This window comes from Jaculus jaculus, chromosome 4 (genome assembly GCF_020740685.1).
Source record: "Jaculus jaculus isolate mJacJac1 chromosome 4, mJacJac1.mat.Y.cur, whole genome shotgun sequence".
NCBI classification, from domain to species: domain Eukaryota; kingdom Metazoa; phylum Chordata; class Mammalia; order Rodentia; family Dipodidae; genus Jaculus; species Jaculus jaculus.
In genome coordinates, this window is record NC_059105.1 from 34,939,148 (window position 1) to 34,953,547 (window position 14,400).

The 14,400-nt window shown below is 35.9% G+C and overlaps 1 protein-coding gene across 1 annotated transcript in view; it reads right to left on the reverse strand.

The window, feature by feature from the left end:
- Positions 1-14,400, reverse strand: part of Pard3b (par-3 family cell polarity regulator beta) — a 1,086,921-nt gene that overhangs the window by 524,453 nt on the left and 548,068 nt on the right. Inside the window, exons 5-6 of the mRNA XM_045147062.1 lie at positions 10,985-11,073; positions 3,049-3,135 (exon numbers count right to left, since the gene is read on the reverse strand). Coding sequence (XP_045002997.1) covers positions 3,049-3,135; positions 10,985-11,073 — 176 coding nt within the window. The remainder of the gene's footprint in view (positions 1-3,048; positions 3,136-10,984; positions 11,074-14,400) is intronic.

Here is a 14,400-nt window from a genome sequence, read left to right on the forward strand (position 1 = left end):
CTTCTCTCACTTGCTCCCATCTGGGGAATGGTGGCGGCTGTCTCATTGAGATCAGAACTCTCAAGATTTAACAATGAAAAAGCTGTCAAGGAATTATGAGTGGAGGCTACCTAGATCAGCGGCATTCATGAGTAGTGATAAAGTTGCTAAAATCCACAGCCCAGCAGAGTAAAAGGAGGAACAAGTCCTTCTTGCTCATCTAGTAATCACTTAGACCTCTCACTGTTCCTTTGCTGTCTTCCCTTTGTATGCAGTGGCTCTCCACTCTGCCACCCTTGTGAGTGGTGCATCATCACCTCTTCTCCCTTCGTAAGGCACTTTGAGCTTCTTTCTCATGGTTATCTGTCTTTCCCATCATAACTGGACATATTATCTACTTTCATTGAAAAAATTAGCTTTTATTTTTAAAAATCACATTTAATTCTTGTAACACAGGTATTTTAACAATGAAATTGATTTGTATTTTATATGTAAGGACTTAGTGTTTTGTGTTTCTTTCTTTATTTTATTTTATTTCTTTTCCAAACTGGGAAAGCCAATGGGCCTCCAGACAAGCAGTATTCAGGATCCAAGGGGCTCATAGAGACGAGCGGGAACAGCAGGCTCTATGTTTTACCCAGATGTAATAACTTAGATTAGAGTTCTCATTCAATAACAGGTGTGGCAGTATTTTTCTAAATGGAAAAAGAAAAAAAAAAACACTACATTGGAGGCAAAGCCAATTACAGTAGTCTTAATAAAGAATTAACTGTAAATTCTAATTTAAAATAATGACACAAACTAATAAATGGGAGGAAATTAAGAGCTAAGTATACTATGACCTTCACGGAGCCCTGGTGCTCACACAGTGAAACCATATGGCGTTCTGAAGTCAGACACTTGTCTGACATGCTCTGTGTGCAGTGGTACTGAGACACATGGGTTGAGTTAAGTATGCTATTTCAGCCTGTACTCATTACCTCTTAACTTTTATTGGCTCATGTCTCCACTTCCATATGATTTTTAATGTTTTTAATTAAATTTCCTTTCTATAATACTAGTGGATATCAAAAATTATAATAATAGCACTATTTCTACAAGTAACTAAACAGTTGAACATTTACTTATAAAATCTTCATTTATTAATCAGGATTTTTTTTGTTTTAGCCAAAATTATCATAATATTGTCAATTTATACATTTATAGATTGTAGATTTTATAAGAAGCGTTCACATTTTTTATGTTATTTAATCCCCATAGCTTTGATGTAAAGTAGGTATTCACAAGAGACAAGTTTAGAGGACTTGATAAAGGTTGTATAAAAAGAACACTGGGATTAATTCCAATTCTTCTGACCCAAATCCAATCTTCTTTCTACTATTCTACCAAGTTCTTCTAGGATTCTGAACCAGAAAGAAAGAAGGGAAGAAATCGATAAATTCTACTGTATTTCCATTATTTGAAGTGAGAGAAGGTGATTTCTCATCTACGGAGCCAGCTTGTTTCCTAAACTATTGAAAATGAAGTATGGTGACTGTCACAGTATATATTTTCTCATTTTTGGAAATTGCAAAGATCTTGTGTTCCATTCCGGGTTCATTAAACTAAAGGGCCTGGTAATTTAACCACTCTGGTATTTCCCATAGCTCCATCAGTACACTTCTGCCAAAAGCCATTAGAATCTCTCCTGACAACTGAGTAAATACTCACCTTGTCTATCAAAAACAACCTCAGTCTGTCCTCTGCTATAACCCATAACATTTATAAACACACTTATTAACACATACAGGAAACTAGACAGTAAGAACGACAAGCTTTTCAGTTCTTTTTAGGAACCATTCATTTCAGCGAGAGCTTGGCATCAGATGTTATTAAGAAGAAGAAAGAAAAAGGTGATGACTCCACAATCGCAGGTGGCAGATGGCTACCTGCTGAACGTGATGCCAACCAAAATATCATGACGAAGTCTGTTTTTCCTGCTGTATGGCATACTGAGTTGAACAAATATTCAGAACAAGGAAATTAATACCTTTGAAGAGGTTTTAGTTCTAGAAAGAGTCATAGAATGAAGACTAGTCAGAAGATCTGGATTTTGACTAACTTTGTGAAATATCAAAGGAATTTTTCTGGCCTTTGACATGTTAAGCTAAAATAAAGCACTTTCCTTTAATGCATTCAATAAAATTAGTTTAGGAAAATAATTAAAATCATGTCCTGTGAGTGAGAAACTGATTTTACTTCAGGTTTCTGGAGTCTGTTGTCAACACCAACCTAGTACTAAAGACAGTTGTCTTACTGGAAGTGACAGGTACCCACAAGCAGCTCTTTAAAGTGGTTATCCCACTACATCAGCTCTGAGGCACACACCTTCACTCCCATCAACAGAACAAGCTTATATTCAGTTAGATAGATGTAGATTTCAAGAAATGTGGACACAATCTAAATTACCATTTGCCAGTGTAGATTTAGCAATATAATGTCTAAAATTCCAAAAGTCTGTAATAAATTATTTTTAATAGCCTAAATTGTATTTTAGAAAAAAATTACACCAAGAAGAATTTTTTTTCCTCTATTATAACTCATTATATATAGATGATAAATAGACAAATAGCTGTAGAACACCTGAAAAAACTGCTACTAGAATGCAGAATGCTTATTATTCTAAATTTTTTACATCTGAGAAATTTGGAATTACCACATTCACTCATTGAAATATATTTTGTATTATTAAAGTAATTCAATGTGACATTAGTCTAATAATATACTAAAAAGTTTTTCCAAGGTGTTTTCTTATAAATTGTAACTGTCAAGGATGCTTTTGGAAGTACTTTATAATTAATACTAAATGGAGAAATTGTGATTTTTTTTGTTTATCCTTAGATGTTAGAAGTAATTGATTTCATGTTTTGCTTTTTTTTTTTCTATTATACAAGGCCCAGGAAAGTGTGACTTAAAGTGTCCATCTGAATAGTAGTTTGCACTAAATCCTCTTCTGAAAAAGGATTGGGAAAATGACCATGTCAGGGTTTTCAATAGCACACACTGCAAAAATGAGAAAAATTATCTTACCTTCCACTCAGGGATGAAAAGAAGGGCACTACATGTATTCCCAAGGGGCCTCCTTCCCCGGAAATCTCCACTGTTCTTGTCATATCACTGGGGCAGGGGGAGAAAAACAAGGAGTGCGGATGAGTCCCTGCTAAGAACCAGGTTAGACACAATAACCCCCACTCCAGGAGTATCAACCCTTCAAACTCCCAACAGCTGAGTTGGAGTCAGAGGAGCAGATGGCTTGCTGATATGCTTAGAATATCCACAAAATAAAAACATTTAAAAGATTATTAGGTTTCTTCATTTTACCCCTAGAAGAGGAACAAAAGAAAACATAAAGACATCCACTGGTGAAATTTCTCCTCAATGAGACTCCTTTAAAAATGACTGTACACATCATAAAGGCACAGAAGTAAGTGTATCTATGCTTAAATTAGTAGGCTTTTATTTTTCCAGAGCAGAGTAAAAGTGAAATAAAATATTTATTAGGAAATGCACTGAATTACATTTTCTAACGACAACAATGCCACAGTTGGAAATACATTGGGCATGTTCAACGCAATATAAATGAAAGCTTGCATCAGTTGTATTCAATGGAACAATTCCAAATTTTCACCTTCCCATTTATTTATTTATTTGTAGCTTTAAAGTAGAAAAGAAGGTTGCAAAACCCAGAGAAAATGTATTATAGAAAGAAATAGAAAGCCTGACCTGTCTAACCTAACCAAGATTAAAGGAAGGATGAGGTAGAAACATTAACGGATAGTGTGTATGACTGAAATATAGAAGGCACCCGGTGCATTTGAGTAATAAAGAGTGAATCTAACAAGTTTTTGTGGAGTTGAAAAATAATAACTGTGAACAATTATTGGCTCTTTTAATCCCAGAGAGAGAAGATAAAATTGCCAGAGGAAAATGACGAGGTTCAAGCAAACATCCCCTTTATGGAAATTGTAAACATGTTTCTATTGTTTTCTATTTACATGAAAATGACCTGAAACTAGATGTCAAATTAAAAGCTACAACTGCTACAAATGCTTTTCTGCTCCAAATTGAAAATGGTAAAATGTTGACTTCTTGCTGAAAAGTTGAGAACAGCATTAAGAAAACAAAATGTCTGATGAATTCTATCTATGTGAAGTATTTTAAAAATTATCAGCAATATAAAATAAATACATTAAATATACTCTCATCAACAGATTAGACTCATTTTAGTGTTTTCTTTGCAACCAAACCTATTATCATTAAAAAACTGGGGGGCGGGGGGAGTAAGCCAGTTTCCAGCATTTGTGGAAGATGATAGAATTTCAAATCTGATAATAAATTTCAAATGAGTTTTACCCAGGTATTGCTGATATATGTAAAACTTGTTCAGCCAAGCAGGTTATAGGAGAGGTCTGCAATATAAGTTATAAGCCAAACAACCCTCAGAGTGACAATACAGGATGAAATGACTCTTCAGGATGTGTATGAGAGGTATGAATATGTATATATGTGAATAGACAGTTATGTATATAGGTATGCATTGTGAGTCCTGAATATAAAATGCTTGATGTGCAGAGAAACTACTGTTGGACCAAGGCAATAATTTTCACATAATAGTGGATTTATAGTACATTTTTAGGCATTTGAGAGAGACTAAACCCAAATCACTCACATTTCAAGTTTATTTTATGCCACTGTATTTTAACTTTTAAAAGCAGAGAATAAAACCTTGTATAACTGAACCATAATAATCATCTTTATAGTTTTACAGTTTTACACACTGGACACAAGTCCTCCCTGATAAATATATAAAGTATACCTATGCTAATAGACAACACTAATACATAATATACAAGCTTTAAAAATGAAGTGTTTAGTCTAGACTTCAAGATTTCAGCCAAAGAATGGCTTTTATAGAAGTTGACTTATACAGAATTGAGATTTCTTTTTATAAATATTTCTTTTCACCTGCTCTAATCCTTTCTTTAAAACATAATAAATACTGCATATATTATACTGATACTTATTCTTTATTAATAATTTATATTTTTATAGTCACTTAATAAAGTAAACCTCACACTTTATTCAGTCTTATTTAAAGTACTAAAATTTGGGGAGGGATATGGTTCCTAAAATGAATTTCTACATAACATTCTCTTTACAATATAAATTACAAGTTACCATTACACACTTTAATCATAATTCTTTGACTTGGATTTTTGACAAATGTTAGATTACTGTTACAAAAATGTTTGCATTCCAGAGGACTTTCAGTTTTATAGACTACAATATATAAGCACTTATGGAAAATTAGATCTGTTTGATAAAGTATTACAATTTTACATAAATAGTGTCTCACTGTTTTGTAATAAAACATAATTCTTTCAAAATGGAAAAAATGTATCTAAAAGGATGAACATATACAAGTTCATATGTTTTTATGTGTTAAAAGGAGAAATACTCTGATTGTATTATAAATGCCTGTTGGAGTTCTGTAGAAATCTCTCTATATACCTACATACTTTATGGAATATAGACACATGAGACTGGGTGCGATTACTTCACTACATATTTCAAAATGTAAGAGTTTATAAAGATGTGAAAATAGGCTCTTAATACTATTTGTATAGATAATCCCAGAGAGCGGTTTGGAGTCCAGTACACACACACACACACACACACACACACACACCCTTTTACATCAAAAAAAAAAAATAGTACAGTAGTTAGAACATAATCTAGAAAGTAAGCTAAGAATGAAAAATGTAGAAAATATATTTCAAAGGATATTCTAGTAATGGAAGAAAATAAAGGGAATTTAAAAGACAAACAGAATGAACTGTTGTGAGTTCCAAGAAAATATTTGTTAAATATAGAAGAAAAGTGAAATGATTCTACCAAGATCAGAATAGTTATTTTGGTATGTGTTTTCTAAGATACACTAAAGCAAGTAGATAGTCACAAAGCATTAGGTCAACTAACATTAAACAAGCCCTAAAGTCCACTTGTCAACATTGATTCAAATAATCACTGTCACCAGCTGCTACTGATCTGAGAGCTCAGGACAGAAATGTGAGGCAAAGCTACAGAGTAGTGGATAAAAATGAGAGTGTCATTATGGATGGTCACTCTGTGAGGGCTGGATGCTAAGTGCTTCAATTGGTTTCCATCTAGAAAAAAGACTTGAAGCTTCAGGCAGAAAATAGTACCAACACTGAAGATGTCTGCAGGCCTGATTTCTTCACCCAAAGAAGTGGACAGGATATACAACAATAAAATTACTCAATTCTGTCTTCCATGTCTCATGAAGAAAAACAAAACAAAACAACAAAACAAAACAAAACAAAATAAAACAAAACAACTGAGGACAGAAGAAAAGAAAATTCCCATGGACTGCTGTGAGTCATGTACCTGAGAAGTCATTCAAACCAAGACCTCACACCTTAATTTCCTCATGTGCTTAATGATAACAAGAAGATTAGGGACTCCTCTAACAAATATGCTGGTTTAATGAGAATAGTAGAGAAAATTAACCATACATACCCATACATAGTCACCCATGGGTATGTATACCCATACATAGTCACATACATATTTGGCATGATCAGATTTTACAATGAGAGTAAGAAGTTTCTTTTTTCTTTTTGATGTAGATTATGTTGGCCTTGAATATGTAATCCTCCTGACTCAGCCTCCCAGGGGAATCAGATTATAGGCCTGTGTCATTACACCAGGATTGAGAAATTGAACTTGAAAAAAATACCTTTTAAGTTTTTATTTATTATAGAAAGAGAGAGGGAGGAGAGAGTGAGAGAGAGAATGGGCACACTGGGGCCTCTAGCTACTCAAACAAACTATGGATGCATGCACCACCTTGTTTATCTGGTTTATGTGGGACCTGGGGAATTGAACTTGGGTCCTTAGGCTTTGCAGGCAAGTGTCTTAACCGCTAAGCCATCTCTTCAGTCTTAAATTGAACTTTTGTTTTTTTTTTTTTTTTTTTTTTGTTGTTGTTGTTTTTTCAAGGTAGGGTCTCAGTCTAGCTCAGACTGACCTGGAATTCACTCTGCATTCTCAGGGTGGCCTTGAACTCATGGTTCACCCATCTACTACCTCTGCCTCCCGAGGGTTGGGATTAAAGGCGTGTGCCACCAAGCCTGGCTAAATTGAACTTTTAATGGAAAAATAAGTGCTATGATAAGTTTCCTAATTTTTGCACACTGATTTCTTTGGTAAGGTAAAAAGAGTGATAGATATGGTAGGATTAAGGCAAACATGATTAGATTACTGATGTGGCAAGGGACGACACAGTGACAACCAATGGACAGATAGTGCATGTTTGGGCCTTCAGGGACTCAGCTGCTCACCTGCTGTATGCAATGGATTGATCGACGGGCTGCTAAGGAGAACTGTGTGCCAACAACAATGAGAGTTACAATAGCAATTAATATTCAGTTCTTCATTTACCAGTATGCTAAGTCAGTTGCCTATGATATACCTTAAATAACCTTCAACGAATCAACATGATTATAAAACTATTTCCCATAAGAAGAAAAAAGTTTAAGATGTTAACTAACTTGTCCAATATTGCAAAGGCAGTAAGTTAACAAAAATGATGTCTCTATATCAAAACATTTGGCAAGTATTGGTAGGATACTCGTAAAGTAGTAATAAGTACAGTCAATTAGAGAATAGGAGAGATTGACATTTGGGCCAGGAGTTAGGTTATAGCAACAACCTAGAAGAGAGGGATCCAAGGCTTGAGCAATACCTATGGGGATGGAATGGGATTAAATCATTTTGAGATGGAGTCTGAAAATAATTCACTTAGTTTCTTTGCCCCATGCATGGAAGTAAACTCAAATTCCTATGGTTGGGTCCAACCGTTTGGGATATCAGAGCCTCAGGAGAATGCTGATTTTGTAAGTCAGCTAGACATGGCTCCTAAATTCCCTTTAACTCTTCCATCATGTTATAGCAGCTGGAACCAATGTCCTCTCCTGGAATTGTAATCTCCACACTATTACCTGTTGGTGAGCATTTTATAACATAAGGAATTTTTCTCGTCCTCTTTCACTCCAGAATCTAACAGCACTGAGGTTTGCACTCACTCTATATTCTGAATTTGATCTGAAAAGGCTCCAGCAGTGCCTCTTCTGTATTGGCACTTACTACAAGAAGTTTCCCAGCCAGAGAATTGTAGCATGAAATAAAATCAAGAGCTCAGAAGGCACACAACATATAATGTGTGAATCGATAAGTGTGTAGACATGAGTAATAGATATGCATTGGATCTCTGGTTGTTACTTAATTGCTTTGAATTGTAGTTCCTGAACTTACTAAAGATGATAATGAAATCCATACAACAACACTGTTTTAACAATCAAATTATATATACATACATTATCATATATTTTAATAACATAATATATTTAAATTTTCTTTTTTTAAATTTTTTGTTTTTATTTTTATTTGTTTATTTGAGAGCAATAGACACACAGAGAGAAAGAGACAGAGAGAGAGAGAGAGAGAATGGGAACACTACGGCCTCCAGCCACTGTGAATGAACTCCAGATGTGTGCGCCTCCTTGTGCATCTGGCTAACATGGGTCCTGGAGAATCGAGCCTCGAACTGGGGTCCTTAGGCTTCACAGGCAAGCACTTAATTTAAGCCATCTCTCCAGCCCGTATTTGAATTTTCTATACTGTGTTTCTGTCAACTTTTTGTAACTGGGAAAAGCTTAACTAATTTTTTTCCTAAATACCAAAAACAAACTAACATACAAATAAGAAATAAGCCTTTAGTAAGTATACCTATGGCAGGTATCTGCATAATTTTCATTAAAATGCTAGAAAACTTATAAAAGCTAATATTAGAAAATGAAATTAAAGCCAAATAAAATAAGCACATTACATTCATAATGACTATCTCTAATCACAATCTTATCAAATGTCTCAAAAGATGGAAGCTCATTAATCAGATAAACAATCTAAATAAAGAGTAATGACAGTCATATGCCTACAAATTAAAAATTTGTGGAGAACCACATGGTTAGTTTAAGAAAGGATGATCATTCATTTATAAAATAGCTAATTTTATGCAAATTGACTGGTATCTGTTAGTAGTGGACTTAATGAAAAGAGTGCATTAACTGACTGAACGCAGCCTCAGTACCACCAACTTCCAATGCTGAAGTTATCATCTACTTAATATGGAATAACTTTCCTTGTGCAAAATTTGAGGCAATGCAATGACAATGATGACAATTGCATAGGTTGAATAGCCTCAATTTAATTTCTAAAGTCAGCTGGGTGTGGTGGCACATGCCTTTAATCCCAGTACTTGGGAGGCAGAGGTAGGAGCATTACTATGAGGTCAAGGCCACTCTGAGATAGATAGTGAATTCCAGATCAGCTTGAGCTAGAGTAAGACCCTACCTATAAAAAAACAAGCAAACAAAAACAAAACAAAAACAATATCTAAAGTCCCAAATCCCAAATGCTCCAAAATATGTAACTGTTTGACCAGTGACATATACTCTAAATGGTTTAGATTTTAAACCATCTTACATTTTGGACTTTTGTATATATTCCACATTCCAAAAATCTCTGAAAATTCAAACACTATGATCCTAATCATTAAGCATAATGAATTAATCTATAGCAAATAACATGATACCAATATTAATAGTAGCAACAGTAATACATACCAGAATCACTCTAACCCAAGTACTGTTTAAGGTGATTTACAGGACTGAGTTGGTGGCTCAGAGGTTCAAGGTGCTAACTTGCAAAGCCTGTCAGCCCCAGGTTTGAATTCCCCAGTATCCATGTAAAACCAAATGCACAAAGCAGTGCATGTACATGGAGTTTTTTTTTTTTTTTTTCCAGTGCCAAGGGGCCCTGGCATGCCCATATTTCTGTTTTTCTCCTTTCAAGTAAGTAAAAATATTAAAAATAAGGTGCTTTAATACATAGTAAATTTTAATACATAGTAAAATTTCCATGTATTAATGCAAAAGTCCTAATTCCAATATTAAGAAGAAGGTGATAACATTAATTCCATTTTTTAAAAAAAATTTTATTTATTTATTTGAGAGCGACAGACACAGAGAGAAAGACAGAGAGAGGGAGAGAGAGAGAATGGGCGTGCCAGGGCTTCCAGCCTCTGCAAACGAACTCCAGACGCGTGCGCCCCCTTGTGCATCTGGCTAACGTGGGACCTGGGGAACCGAGCCTCGAACCGGGGTCCTTAGGCTTCACAGGCAAGCACTTAACCGCTAAGCCATCTCTCCAGCCAATTAATTCCATTTTTGACACAAGGTGTTGTGTATCCCAGGCTGGCCTCCACTTGCTATGTAGCAAAGGTGACCTTGAACTTTTGATTCTCCAGCTTCCACCTCATGAGTGCTAGAGTTACAGGTGTGCATCACCATGCCAGGTTTATGAAGTGTTGGAGATTGAACCTAGGACAGTGTGCATGCTAGCTGAGAACTCTACTGAACCATATCACCAGCCCAATTTTTTTTTTCCATTTCACAGATCAGAAACTAAAACAAAGAATGGTGAGTAACTTGTCTAAGCTCACCCCATGAGGAAGCAGCAGAGTGGGGTAGGAGCTAAATGGTGCCTTAGGCCTGTAGTATTGGAAATCAGTGCAAAGGAAAGGAAGTACTGGTAACCAGGAGTGCCACTGACTTCACATAATGAGTCACTGTCAATAATAACTCAACTCCCCAGGCCCCACGTTAGCCAGATGCACAAGGGGGCGCACACGTCTGGAGTTTGTTTGCAGTGGCTGGAGGCCCTGGCACGCCCATTCTCTCTCTCTCTGTCTGTTTGCCTCTTTCTCTCTCTGTCTATTGCTCTCAAATAAATAAATAAACAATAAAAAAATTAAAAAAATCATTAAATAAACCAATATCAAATTGAAATATATTAAATGTTTCTATTTGTATGAAGAAAGTACCTCAATGCATCCTTAATTTTGGGTGATGTTAGTAGTTCTGTCTGCTCACCATTCATAACTTCTCGGTCTTCCAAGCTCTGTGTGGACTCCTGTAACAAAACAAACCCATGAGCATATGTCTGTTGCACACACCGAACTGAGCACCACAAATGTCAATATATGAAATGGTTTGTTTTCCTCTGGATAGAGACAGTATGTTCTAATTTCCTTTAAGACTGGAAGCAGGTGTTCATCTTCTCAGGGCTTTCCATGTCCTTTCACATCTTGTTGCTAAAATGCTCAAATGGCCCAGTCACACATGGCAATGTGCTCAGAGCTGTGGAATATATCACCTAGCTTCCTGCTACTCAGCCACAGGCTTTGGGGATTGAGTTGTAAACTAGCATAGAAAAGGAATGCTTCTACAGGAAGTCTCCACTGATAGGTGCTGAGAGATGGGTTGTAATCAAGTGTACTTGCTTACATCTCTGTGGGACACAATACACAGAGACAGCCAATCTATGGGAAAACAAAAAACAAAAAACTTGGCTGGGAATCCATTCATGGTGGCTCATGCTTGTAGTCTCAGCAGTTGAGAGGTAGAAACAGAAACACAGTGAGTGTGAGGCTAGCCTGGGCTATAAAGTCAGGTCCAGGCCAGCTGGAGTTGCATAGTAAGGTCCTGTATCAGAACAGAGCAAAGCAAAACAACAACAACAACAAAAACAACCTAACAAAGCAAAAGCCTACCAAACACGTTGCCTATCAAAGTCACTTCTCTCAAGATGTGCAGGAACACTGCAGTTAGAAAAACTCTGGAGTTATTACCTAGTCATGAGAGTGATTCTGAAGGTGACCTTTACCAGGGAGGAACTGAACTGATCAACCACTTAATTTCTAAAGCAATCACTCAGAGGAGAGAGAGGAGAGGACGGACTCTAATAAGCATGCTTAAAGTCAGTTCTCTATGGAAGACTTTCATTTTTGTGTTTGGCATGAAGCTATTCTTTGACAGAGTAATTCTGTGACTGTTGGAAATGCTATAGAATTATTTACAAACTTTAGTCGTGGATTCTGGTTTCACTAAACCACTTGTAGATAGACGTGTAAACAAAACCCACACCAGTGAGCAGCACTGATGGCTCTGAAAATAGTGTTCTGACAAACAAAAGTGACATAGCTCATGACCCTGAGTGCGGCACAAGTGAACTAGGTTAGTTTCTTGCATAAAACAAAACTTCAACTGAAGCACATTGGTGAGGTAAACTGACTTTTACAAAAAGTTTTCATTTTTTAAAATATTTTATTTATTTGACAAAGAGGAAGAGAGAGAGGGGGGAGGGGGAGGGAGAGGGAGAGGAAGAGAATGGGTGTGCCAGGGCCTCTAGCCACTGCAAATGAACTCCAGATGAGTGAGCTCCCTTGTGCATCTGGCTAAAGTGGATTCTGGGGAAGCCAACCTGAGTCCTTTGGCTTTGCAGGCAAACACCTTAACTGCTAAGCCATCCCTCCAGCCCAAGGTTTTCATTTTTAAATGCAATAGCAACATTTCATCCAGGAGTGGGTGTTTTTGTGAAAGACTTTGACCCTATATTTTTTTTCTCAATTTATTTTTATTCTCCTATCCTCATGGATAAAGAAATCGGAAAAAAGTCCTCTCATATTAAAGAACTTTCCATCATTTAGGGTACTTAATCTTAAAAACAAAAATGACGAATGTCTTGAAAGTTTCTGAATGTTCATGTTACTGTTATAATGGTCTGATAAGTTCTTACAGTGAAAAGGAAACAGAACTAGGCGAGATACAAAAATACTTAGGAAAATTTAACAAATTCTTGAACCTATAACTATGATGCATCTCAGGATATTTCATAAGCTCATTTAAAGCCAAAATCCTTAACTCTCTTATCTGTCTTTCTCAGAAGTAACCCTGTGTCTGGTTCTCGCAGAGAGTGGAGTCCATTAAATTACTTTTCCAAAACTATATTAGGAAGTATCCCCAAACCTAGTGATTAAAAATATGAATGTGGAGCTGGAGAGACGTTAAGGAGAGCAGTTAAGGTGCTCACCTGTGGAGCCTAAGTACCTAGGTTCAATACCCCACGTTAGTCAGATACATGTGGTGGTGCATGTATCTGGAGTTTGTTTGCAGTGGCTAGAAGCCCTACTGTGACCATTTTCTCTTTAAGTAAATACATAATAATAATAATAAAGAACTATGAAAATTTAAAAATATGGATGAATCATTTCTTTTTTAGTGGAAGTATAGGGTACACACACATTTTATCTAGTTTGTGAGGACGAGAGACTTGAGAGTGTTTTGGATGGATAGTTCTGGAATGAGACCTCTCACGAGAGAGCTGTAGGACCAGGGCTAAAGTCATTTGAAAAATGGACTGGGGCTTTGGAAGTCCTTTGCGTTTCCTCTTCTGCTTTCCACAGCTTCTTGAGACACACTTCATATAACAAGATTCAGTCATGCAAATGGTGGAATTTAGTGGGTTTTAGTGTGTTCAGCTTTACAATCATTACCACTGATGATCTTTCCCCAAAGAAACTCCGTGCCCATTATCACTCTCCATTCTCCTTTCCCCTGACATCCCGGCTAACCGTTAATCTACTTCCTTTCACAGAGGATTTGCTCACTTCGAACATTTCATATAAAGAGAATCCTAGGTCACGACATCTTTTGTTTAGAATGTTTTCTAGGTTTATCCATGTTGTAGCATGTATCAGCATTTCATGACTATAATATTCCATCTTATACCATGTTTGATTTGTCCATTTATTGGCTACATTTATATTCTTTCTATGGTGCCTATTGTGAAAGAACACTGGTATGAACATTCATGTAATTGTGTGAAAATTGGAAGAATAGTGAGATATTTGTCATATGGTAACTGCATGTTCAACATTTTGAGGAATTGCTACACTATTATAAATTAACATTCTCATTCCAACATGGAAGGTTCTAATGTTTCTATACCCTTGCCAACAGCTGAATTTTTCTTAAAAATTTTAATTTTAGCCATCTGAGTAGTCATAAATAGTATCTAATTTTAATTTTTTTTTTTCGAGGTAGGGTCTCACTGTAGCCCAGGCTGACCTAGAATCCATTATGAAGTCTCAAGGTGGTCTGGAATTCACAACAGTCCTCCTACCTCTGCCTCCCAAGTGCTGGAAAAATTTTAGTTTTAATATGAAATTTTTTAGTGAATGATGTTGAGTTTATTTTCATATGGTTGTTGGCCATTTCTACACATATAACCTATGTGTAGAAATGTCTAATTAATTTATTATTAACTTATAAGATTTCTTCAAATATTAAATGCACAAGTTTTCTTTTCATATATAGTTTATAAATGTTCTTTTTATTTTTGGCATTGTATTTTTACTGTCTCATTGAAAACATTAAAGCATAGAAATCCTTGATTTTA